The 12179-nt window shown below is 43.7% G+C and overlaps 1 protein-coding gene across 1 annotated transcript in view; it reads left to right on the top strand.

The window, feature by feature from the left end:
* Positions 1 to 931: 931 nt before the first annotated feature.
* LOC140733621 (protein downstream neighbor of Son-like) overlaps positions 932 to 12179 on the top strand; it is a 51482-nt gene continuing 40234 nt past the window's right edge. The window contains exon 1 of the mRNA XM_073057200.1: positions 932 to 1250. Coding sequence (XP_072913301.1) covers positions 956 to 1250 — 295 coding nt within the window. The 5' untranslated portion in view covers positions 932 to 955. The remainder of the gene's footprint in view (positions 1251 to 12179) is intronic.

Raw genomic sequence — 12179 nt, 5'->3', positions numbered from 1 at the left:
ATGGTTAAACCATATTTGGAGAATTTTATGCAGTTCTGATCACCATACTTTAGGAAGGATGTGATTAAGCTAGAGAGTGTACAGGAAAGATACACAGGAATATTGCATGCACTTCGAGGACTTGAAAGAAATATTGAAAAAAGTAGGACTGTTTTTCTTGGAGCGAAGGAGACTGAGAGGTGACCATAGAGGCAAATATAATCATGAGCAACACAGGTAGACAATATCTTCACTGCCTTTTATCTGGGAGAGGGGTGCCTAACACTAGAGAGCATATGCTTAAGATGATGAAGGAAAGTTTTAAAGGGAACTTAAGGGTAAGTTATTTCACACCGTATATAGAACGAGAGCCTAGAAGAGCTGGTAGAGGCTGGTACAATTATAACATTTAAAAGACACTTGGACGGGTATATAGACAGGAACAGTTTCGAGGAATGGGTCAAATGCACTTAAGTGCGATTAGTGTAGATAAACATGATCAAGTTGGACTGAAGGGCCTGTTTCTATACTATATAACTCTATGAATTTATTAATGATTCCAGCAATTGAGACGCAGAGAGAATGTTTCTCCTGACTGAGGAGTACAGGGTTCAGAGTACATGAGTTTTAGTGTAAGTTTTGGGTCCTTCTTAACTGAGATGAGCTGGGGAATCTTTGGAATTCTTGACCCCAGAAGACTGGTAAGGATCGGGCATTGTGTTCAGATTTCTGTGATGATTCAAAATAGAGATCTCGGCATTAAGTAAAAGAAGAGATTCAAGGATATGCGAGAAAATGGCGCTGAAGAAGATTAATGTTAATGACTGGTGGAACAGGCTCAAAGGACTGTATGGCCTCCTCTTGCGCCCCTGTCGATATTGAACTACAACTCCCATGATACTTGGGGTGGTGATGCGCAAGCTGGCGACGCGGTGTAGGCTGGGATGTGAGTTCCCCAGCTCCGGCCTCGGCGACCATGGTGGGCACTTACTGCTGCGTCCCGGGCTGCTTCAACAACACACTCAAGAACAAGGAGCTCTCCTTCCACGTCTTCCCTAAAGACGAGACGCTGCGAGGTGTCTGGATCCGCAACCTGTCGCGCCTGGACGAGAGGAAATTCAGTGTGTGGCAGCCCAAAGCCCATCACAAAGTCTGCGACGCGCACTTCGCAGGAGGCAAGAAGACCTACATGAACAATGTGCCCATAGTCTTCCCGGTGAAGGCCGAGAGATCCCGCAGGAAGGAGCAGGCCAGCCAGCCCCCGCCGTCAGGTAGAGCACCCTATACCAGCCTAGCCGCAAACGGCAGAGGCAAAAGTTTAATCCTGGGCTCTGTATGTGTTTCAAAAATGGAAATTTCTGATTTATGGTTCTATGTATGTAGACATTTGCGTTATCTGTTGGTCTTACGTATAATCCGCCCTCAAATGGATTACTGGCACAGACGAAAAGATTTCGAGTCTAAGCTGCAGTCCAAACTGAGCTCCTCAGCAGTGTAAACGTGTCATGCGATTGGTTTTTGTTGTGTATGTTCGTGTTGGTGCTGTGGTTTAATGACCTGTTTTTGAAATAGTTTCAATATATAGCTGCTTCGGCTTTAGTTTCGTCCATCATATTCTCCTAATTAAAAGGAACTGCTTATTTTGATGGAATTTGCAAGAATGTGACTACTGCCCTTGTTTCTTTATCTTCTATTTCCCGCACCTTCTATAATTCAGGCATAAAATGTCAGAAACGAGTTGATAAAAGATTTAGCAAATTTTTGCTGTCCCTCCCCCCAAGTTACGTTCTGGGAATAAGTGCTCCCACTGAGACTTTGCTACATTTGCGAACGTATATCTGCCTAACGTACAGTGCAGTGATCTAGTCATTTTAATGAAGATCGAGGTGAAATTAAAAATTGATAAATCAATATTACACTTCCGATGGTGTTACTAATATCACTGTTACTTAGTATTATACTCGGATTATGACACTAAAATAGTTAGTTTGGTGGATAATGAAGAAGGTTATCAAATCTATAAGGATCCTGATAAGTTGAGTAAATGGGCTGAGAAATGACAAATGGAGTTTAATTTGGGTAGATGTGAGATGCTGCATTTTGAAAAGTCAAATCCAGGTATGGTCTTCACAGTGAATGACAAAGCCCCTAGGAGTTTGGTGGACCTTGTAGTAGAAGTACAAGGTTCCCTGCAGGTGGAGTCATAAATAGACAAGTTAGTGAAGAAGGCTTTTGGCCTGCTTGCCTTCATAAATCAAGCATTGAGTACAAAAGTTGGGAGATCATGGTGTAGTTGCACGTGATTTGACTCGGATATTGTGGTCAGTTTTGGTCACGCTGCTTATAGGAAAGAAGTTATTAAACTCTAGTACGGTAAAGATTTACACAGGTGTGCCAGGTCTTGAAGTACTGAGTTATGGAGTGGCTAGGATCTTATTCCTTGGAGTATGGTAGACCAGCAGATGATCTCTTAGAGATGGATAAAATCACATGGGGCATAGTTAGGTTGAATGCACACAGTTATGGAATCAAAGACTATAGGGCACAGGTTTAAGATGAATGAGGAAGGATTTAATAGGAACTTGAGGGGTAATGTGTATGTAGAATGAGCTGCATGAGGAAGAGGTTGAGGCAGGTAGAATAACAGCTTTCAAAAAAGACAGTTGGTCAAGTACATGGACTGGAAGGTTTAGAAGATTATGGGCCAAATGGTGGTAAATGGGACTAGTTTGGATGAGGCATTTTTGTCAGCATGGAAAAATTGAGCGAAAAGGCCTGTTTCCATTCCTTATAACTCCATAGAGGATAGAAGGAAAAAAACCATGTTAATGTGATAAAACATTGCTGTATACAAATTTGTCTGTTCTTAAAGAGATGTGCTGTGAATTTGGCCCAACATCGTGTCTGAATTGGAAAATATACACCGATTTAAAACAGAAATACTGTTTTTCCAAAATTATTGGAAGAAGCATAAGAGGTTTAAGTCTGTGATTTGCCAATAGGTGTTGACTTTCAAGAGTGTCGTGCTTCAGTTAACTTTCTCAAGCAGTCCATTGTGGCAGGTGAAGACTACCTTACGTTTGTAGTATAATTTTATAACCTGTGATATCATGGCATGATGGATGGCACAGTAATGCAGCAGTTTGCGCTGCTGTCTCCGAGCTCCAGGGACCCATGTTCGGTTCTGACCCGAGCTGCTGTGCGTGTATGTGATTTCTATGTTCTCCCTGTAACCATGATGGTCTATGTCGGGAACTCCACTTTCCTTCCAAGTTCCAATGCCGTTCTGACAATTGGCCACTGAACCCAGCGATGCAAATTAGTGGCAAAAAGGGAGTTTGAGTATGTGGGAGAGAAAATTTGTAGCTACAGAGGAAAGGAAATGGAATTAGATCTGATGGAGTTGCTCTGCAGTAAGGTGGCCTGGACTTGATGGGCTGGTGACAAGACTAATGTGCGCGTGATTTTTTTTTAGGCTCTTTAAACTGAGAGAGTAGTCAGTGAGATTTTTTAAACTCTTCCCACTGTCTATATCTACACTCAGCGGCTGCTTTATTAGGTACCTTCTGTACTTAAGAAAGTGGCAGCTGAGTGTATGTTCACGCTCTTCTGCTGCTCTAGGCCATCCGCATCAAGGTTCAACGTGCTGCACATTTAGAGATGCTCTTCAGCACACCGCTGTTGTAGTGCATGGTTGTTTGAGTTACCGCCGTTCTTCTGTCAGCTTCAACCAGCCTGGCTATTCTCCCCCGACCTCTCATTAACAAAGCGTTCCCATCCACAGAACTGCTGTTCCCTGGATGTATTTTGTTTTTCTCTAAACTCTGGAGGCTGTTGTGTGTGAAAGTCCCAGGAGATCAGCAGATTCTTAGATATGCAAGCCACCCCATCTGGCACCAACAATCGTTCCACGTTAAACTCACCATACCTGTGCACGTGACAATAATTCAACTTGATACCATGAGCATATCTAGCCTTCTTTATTATAAAGTAATATTTACCTGGCATTTGTGGAGAAAAATATCTGTGATAGTATTAGCACCAAGTTAGTATCTGAATGAGTACACAGTCCTGCGAGGACATTTCTGTTATCTTGAATGTAACTGAAATAGCCCCCTTCCGAATGAACACGATGTGAATTTTGTTTTTTTTAGAACAAATTTTAATCTATCTGGAAATCAAAAGCAACAAAAATAAGTTATTAGATCTATACCCTGCCTGGTGCTTTGCTTTTTTTTGTTTGGTAGGTTAGGCTTGCAACAACTGGTGTTTGGAAGATTGCAAAGTGACTTGATGTAAAAGATATAAGTGTAGAAGATCCTTTTGAGGCCTCTTGGCGGGGTGAATGTGGAATGGAAAAATTAGGAGTCAATATTTCAAAGTAAACAGATAAATGGGTGACATATTGGCAGAGCTAGTACAGCTGCTGTCTCCTGGCTTCAGTGACCTAGTTTCAGTCTTGACCTTGAGCAGTCTCTGTGGTGTTTGAACATTCTCGCTGTGACCATGTGGGTTTTACAGATAGCAAAGACTTGCTAGTAAATTGCTCCTAGTGTGTAGGTGAGGGGGAGTTAATGGGAACGTGAGGCCCTCCGTTGGATGGGGTCAACAATGGATATTGTGTCTTAGCTGTCTATGTGATATCTAAGCTAGGGCAGTATGAGATGGAGAGCAGGCTGTTGCCCGTGTAGCAGGCTCCCCTTCGGCACACAGCTGACGCAGCCAACGGAACAGCGTAGACCAATACGGTTTGGCCCCAGTGGTGTGCCGGAGTTGCCAGTCAGCTTTGAACTCAACGTAGGACTGCCTTTGGAACTCCAGCTCTGGATGTTTCAGGGTTTACTCCTGAAGCCTTCCCCATGAGTGGGTATAGATGTGAGGCAGCAGATATTTGAGATCAGAGTTTTCCTTTTTGTAGATGAGCTGCCAGCCACGGCTGATGAGCCCTATCTGCCCTTAGCAACTGGTTTTAAGGCGCCAGTAACTCACCTTTGCCCCTTCTCCTGTCAGTAGAAAGGGTTCTGCTGGGCTTAGTAGCTCAGCCACACGTAAAGAGAACAAAATTAGGATTATTGGAGTTGGTACAGATGAAGGGCAGCTTTTTTTGATTTGGGCCCTGTGACTGTGGCATAAACCTTTTGAAGAATCTTGGAACCCTCTTCCTCAAATGTTTGTGGAAGCAGAGTATTTGAATTTGTTTTAAAAGGTACTTGATGAGGAAAAGGGAGAAAAGTAATCATCGTGAGACAGTAGTGCTGAGTTAAGGTTAGATGAGTCATGATCGTTAAATGGTGGAGCTAGTTAAGGGGCCTATTTTCATATATTTTAATTCACATTGGCTTATTATTGTTACATATGTGAAATATGGTGGAAAGGCTTTTTGTTTGAGTGTCATTCAGACAGATCTTGCAGGTGGTGAAAGGAAACACATTGAATATACAGTAACAGCTACAAAGAGTACAGTTTGTCTTTATAATTTGTATGCACTTAATGTAACATAAGAAACAAAAGTAAAAATGACCATTCAGCCCATTTAACAACCTCAGGCATTCAGTAAACATGATTAATGTTTTATCTTTGCTTTCCTGCACTTATCAAATATTCCTTCATTCGTTTAATATCCCAAAATCTATCAGTCTTGAACATATTTAGTGATTGAGTGTTTGCAGCACTCTTGGGTAGAGAGTTCCAACGACTCAGTACCCTCTGGGTGAATATAATTCTCTTTATCTCTGTCCTGAAATTACGAGTCCCGGAAGAAATCCAGCACCGGTTTCTGAAGTAAACATTGGCAATTAAATGCAGTAATCCAGAAGTAGTTGTCAGTAATTTGCTTTTCTTCCACTGGGAGTGATGTTTCTGTAGCATACTGTGTAGAAATGGGGAACTGATGGGAACAAAGCATTTACATTTTTAAATATATAAAAATATTCTGAAGAAAGTCCTGCTTTGCATGAGTTTCAAATGATGATTTTAACGTAGCATGATTAGTTTAAACAACTCTTGGCATGAGAGCTCTAATTTTACATGCACAGAATATTATTGGCAAACATTTCAAAGTTTCATAATGCTTGAAATAAATATTTAAGTCTTTGCATGATATTTCCAATATAATCTTGTGCGTGGTTTTCAAAGTTTCTTTCATGCTATATAAATTGTTTAATAATTTAGTCCAAAATGAATTGTGCTTTTTACAGCTCTTGTTTCTGAGATTTTTTTCATATTATTAGTTGCTTTCACTGTTTAATAGCATGATTGTTGCTGGATACCAGCAATTCCTTAAATTTGCCACCTAACAGTTTTTTAGAGATGACAAATTCACACACGAGAAATTACTGGATCTTTGTGGGACTCCAAATTTGGATTTGAATAATCTCGGAGGCCTGATTTTCATATTTGGATAGAAAACCTGTAGAGGTAAATAGCCAGACATTGCTGTGAATTATTCTGTCTTTTTATCATATAACCCATCTTGTACAACTATCTTGTGACATTTCTAACACTTTCTGTTGCAAGGTTAATATTCAGTTTTCAATTGATAAAATGTACATTTGATGTTATGAGCACATAAAATCCAATTTGAGCTTTTCTGCGTTCAATTTTTTGCTCATTGAAGCAAATGTCTCTATGCCATCACCTTACTTTTCTTGAATCTGCCTTTCTTCCACCAACTACCTCTTCAACAAGCCTTTTCCAAAAGGTGCTATGTGCTGTTTTAGTGCAGACTCATTTCATTTTGACTGTTGGCACTTTTAAAACCTTCTAACATAACGGTTATGGCCTTTTATTGATTTGTGAAGCAAGCTACAAATAGCTAGTTATTTGCCGTCCATGAGAAGATGGTGTCAGAGCAGGTGTAATAACATCTCAGACCACTTGCTTTCTTCCTGGCTTTAAGAAAATAGTTGCCTTAACAATACATCACTCTTAAGTAATGAACTGTTAGGATATGGAGTACAGTATTAAGAATATTGTTTTAGTGAAGGGAGGAAGGCTAGTGAATGTACTGAAAAGCATGACCTATATGTGGTGGGGGTGGGGGGAATCTCATTGAAACCTACCGAAAGTTGAAAGGACTAGATAAGGTGGATGTGGAGAGGATGCTTCCCATGGTAGAGGTATCCAGAACTCGAGGGCATAGCCTCAAAATTGAGGGGCGACCTTTTAGAACAGAGTTAAGGAGGAATTTTTTTTTTTAGCCAGGGAGTAGTGAATCTGTGGCATGCTCTGCCACAGACTGCAGTGGAGGCTATGTCAATGGGTATATTTAAAGTAGAGGTTGATATATTCTTGATTAGTTAGGATGTCAAAGGTTATGGTGAAAAGGCAGGTGTGTGGGGTTGAGTGGGATCTGGGATCAGCCATGATGGAATGGCAGAGCAGACTAGATGGGCTGAATGGTCTAATTCTGCTCTTTTGTCTTATGGTCTTTCTTTCAGGGAGAATGGAGTGGAAAAGGTAAGAGAACCTTTCTATAGCTGGACAGGGATAATGAGAATATTTACCTGGAGAACTATGCAGTTTGTGTTTTCTTGTTTAGAGGCATAGAGAAATGCAGTGGGCAAGCAGGCCCTTTGGCCCACCAAATACATGCTGACCATCAGTTACCTGCATGCATTCTCACATTCCCATTAACTCACCTCAGTTTCGCCTACTCACTCACACACCAGGGGCAAACTATTGTATCCAATTCGTCTACCAACTTGGCATGTGGAAGGAAGCCTCAAAGGCACTTGCAGACTTCACTTAGACAGCTTCATAGGTCAGAATTGAACATAGGTTGCTGTAACTGTGAGGCATTGTGCAGTCCAAATGCTGGGGTAAATTTGCATTGGTGTCAGTGCTGAGAAATTTCACTATGTTCATTACTGGGATACAGTGATTGCCTTAAGACAAATTGTTAGCCGGTTTGATCCTATGCTGACTGATGTCCAGAAAAACAGTGACTTTGTGGTTGTGGCAAAGTTGTTTCCCATGGTAGCAGAGTTGTGGTAAACCATGTATATCTGTCAGGACACGCCCCTCTGCTGACTGCCCCTGTGGCTCCTTCCACAGACCCCTGGATAAGGGTGATTGTGTCTCTGCTCCTCCCACAGTCATCCAGCATGGACGTGCTCCGTTTTACTGTTAATAAAAGCCTTTCAGTATTTACTCTACTTCCAGTCTTTTGGAGTTATTGATAGTGCATCAATGTTATTATCAGTAATTTCAAAGCATGGGGTGCGCTTTGAGACCCGACAAATTGGACATTGACCCACGAACACCTGAGGCCGGCAACGCTTACGAACTCTGGCTAGCCTGCTTCGAATCATACCTGGAGGAGATTGAAGTGACCGAGTCCGCCACGAAGCACAGAGTTCTCCTGTCTAGGGTCAGTCCATGGGTCTACTCGATAATTAGAGACCAGCCGAGTTACGACGGCACGATGAGCGCCCTCAGTAGACAATACCTGCGGCCGGTAAATACCGTCTATGCACGACATCGCTCAGCGATGCGGCAGCAGCGGGCAGGAGAGTCGAGTGCTGAGTTTGTCCGGGCCCTACAGACACTATTGCGGGCCTGCGATTGCCGACGGCCGACGGCCAAACAGCATGTGGAGCTCCTAGAAAGAGATGCCTTTGTCACAGGGATCAGATCAGTGTACATGCGCCAGCGGCTGCTGGAACACGCCGATTTTACCTTACATTCGGCGATCGAGCTGGCCGACACGCTGGAGGCCACTCTGCACAACTCTGACGCTCTCCAGGCGCGTGATCTCCCGACGGCCTCATGGACGCCGCAGACCCCGCGTCCCACCAGCAAATCGACCAAGGCTGCTGCCAGTCGCGAGTCTGCGAAGTGTCACTTTTGCGGACTCAAGAAGCACCCTCAAAAACGCTACCCGGCCCGAGAAGCTACCTGCTCCAGTTGCCGAATGAAAGGCCACTTCGCCAAGGCCTGTAAGTCCAAACTGTGAGAGGGATCGAGCAGCGCCACGTGGAAGGCATGGGGATCACCATCTTGGCCGTCGCCATCTTGCCTGCCTGCTGCTGCATGGGGGCAGCCATCTTGGCCGGCGCCTCCTCGCACCACCTACGACCCACGGGTGCTTACCGGGCACCCCATCGCACCGGACCAAGACAGCGATTCAACTCTGGCCTCCGTGATCCTCGACCAAAGCGCCCCCCACCAGCTCGCAAGGTCAATGATGGACATCCTGGTGGAGGGGCGCAGGACAGGTTGCCTGTTTGACATGGGCAGCACTGAGAGTTTTATCCACCTGGACACGGTGCAACGCTGCGGACTCGTGACACGGCCGGTAAGCCAGAGGGTCACCATGGCTTCTGGGTTGCATACAACAGACATCTGGTGGGGTGGTGGTTTGTGTAGTGACACTGGTGGTGCAGGGCACAGAATATCGGGACTTTGCGTTACTGGTCATGCCTCAACTGTGTGCCCCTGTGCTATTGGAGCTCGACTTCCAGAGCCACCTGAAAAGTGTGACAATGGAGTATGATGGGCCCCTCCCACCAATCACTGTCAGAAATCCCCAGTTCTGTGAGAATTCATCACATACCCTGCTACTGACCACACACACACACACACACACACACACACACACACACACACACACACACACACACACACACACACACACACACACACACACACACACACACACACACACACACACACACACACAAACCCCCCCCCCCCCCCCAAACCCAACAGCCGTATTACGGACACCAATTGCGGCCTCTCCACCCTCAAGATCCCTCCCCCACCACTGTTCGCCAACCTGACCCCCGACTGTAAACCTGTGGCAGCTAAAAGCAGGAGGGACAGGGCCTTCATTAAGTCGTAGGTGCAGCGGCTGCTCAGGGAGGGAATCACTGAGCCAAGCACAAGTCCTTGGAGGGCCCAGGTGGTTGTTGTTTGGAACGGGGAGAAAAATAGGATGGTCATGGACTATAGCCAGACCATCAATAGGTTCACGCAGCTTGGCGCGTACCCCCTACTCCGCATCATGGATATGGTCAATCAGATAGCTCAGTACAAGGTGTACTTGACCATAGACCTGAAATCCGCTTACCATCAGCTCCCCATCCGCTCGGAGGACCGCCCTTACACTGCCTTCAAGCCAGATGGCAGGCTCTATCACTTCCTGCGCGTCCACTTCGGTGTCACAAATGGTGTCTCTGTCTTCCAGAGGATGGATCAGCTCATGATAAAATGACGGAGCAGACTCGATGGTCCGAATGGCCGACTTCTGCTCCTTTATCTTATGGTTTTGTTGTAATATACTGAATAAACAATATATTACTATTATTTCCCCTCGTACTACCTCCGTGTTAATGTACTGAATATATATGGTTCAATTTAATATCAGATAATATATACAGTATACTACCTTAAATTCTTACTCTCCGCAGACATCCATGAAACAGAAAAAACAAAGATGAATGACAGAAAAGCATTAGAACCCCAAAGCCTGTGTTCCCTCTTCCCATGCACAAGCAGCAGCAAGCGTCAATCCTCCCCCTCCCCCTACCTGCCTCAGCAAAAGCATCGGCCCCCCACCACCCACCATGCAAGCAAAAGCAAAGCCCCCAAAGAGAGAAAGAGAGAGGTATCGCTTCTGCTGCAGAGAGAGGGGAGGGAGGCCAACAGCTCGCTGTTTTGATGTTACAATCTGCAATGTCGCTGATTTTGACAGCAGAACACTCTGCTGCCTTGATGTTTCAATCTCCCACAATGTTTTATTTGGCAACCCCAACAAGGAATCGGGTCACCTGCATGGCCGCACTCTGAAGGCGCACGTCTTCCAGGCCATTCCTGAAGATGTCGAAAACGCTAGCAAGGTCTGAGAGCGGGAATCCACCGCTGCAAAGAATTGCAGTTTGAGTGTAGCTGAAGATCACAGACGCTGACAGTATTCTGTGACAACAACAAACCAATTTACTGATTTCTATACAAGATTCTGAGGGGGTTTTACATATGGATGTTGAGATGATGTCTCCACTTGTGGGAAGTCTTAAACTTGGAGGCATGATTTTAGGATAAGGTTTCCTGCTTAAGATGAGAAGTTGTAAATTGTTGGAATTTCTCACAAAACAAAATGTGGAGGCAAAAATCACTAAATGTTTTTAAAGTTGAGAGCAGCATTTTTTTTACTCTGTTGAGGAATTGAGAGTTATGAAGATTGAGGAAAAGAGCAGAGTTAAAGCTTATTCAATGACAGCAAGCTTGGCCTGCTACTTCTATTTCTTATGAATTGGGGCAAAGATCTCTAGAATCCTTCAGAAATTTTCTTGCATCAAATATAACCAAATATAAAGAGCATGAAAATCATAATCACAAGAGATTCTACAGATACTCAACCTTGAGCAAAACATACAAATACTCAGGAAGTTAGGTATCCTCTACGGATGGGAATAAACAGTTAATGTTCATGGCTGAGACCCTTCATCAGGATTGGAAAGGAAGGGGGTAGAAGCAGAGTAAGAAAGTGGGAGCACATAAAGCAAAATAGTATAATCAAATGTTAACATCTTCCCATCATATGTTGTAGTTGTGTTATTAATGACATTCGTTTTGTCCTTTTCTGTTCAATGCTGCATTTCTTAAGATACGGCGAACTCTTATTTCACGATATTCTGCAGCACCCAAGTGCTGTATTTTCAGAATGTAAATGTAACTGTCCCACTGAGACTGTGTTCCATCCCCATGATCAATGCAGAAACACAGGATCTCTGAATGTTTTAAATCAGCAACTAATCTTTGTGCTATCACCCTATAATGTGGACAAACTCTATAAGCGTAAGGTCAGATCATGTGTGCTAGTCCTTGCCCCATATTGGGCTTTTCTTTTACTCTTTATTACCATGAAAAGTATTGAAAAAATATTTGACAAGAATAGGATAGTAATTTTGTGCTCCACATATCACCAGATTGCATGCTGTCCGTTCCGTATGTATTCAGAGGCTGATATTTTGTTCACCATTCCCCTCGGCATAACCTACTGATGGTGTACCTTCTCACTAACTTCTGGTATTTCATGATAATGCTGGATCACACTGAAATCTTTATGGTCTAGTCCTCAGCTGGGGGTTGCTATTACAATAGAGCTTACAACACTTTTAGTTTTAGACAGAAGCATAAATTTGAGCCAAAGATAGCAAAAGATTTTGATACATTTCATTAGACCTTGAAGTAAATAG

The sequence above is a fragment of the Hemitrygon akajei genome, chromosome 9, assembly GCF_048418815.1.
Source record: "Hemitrygon akajei chromosome 9, sHemAka1.3, whole genome shotgun sequence".
Lineage (NCBI taxonomy): Eukaryota > Metazoa > Chordata > Chondrichthyes > Myliobatiformes > Dasyatidae > Hemitrygon > Hemitrygon akajei.
This window is presented reverse-complemented; position numbering and strand designations above follow the sequence as displayed.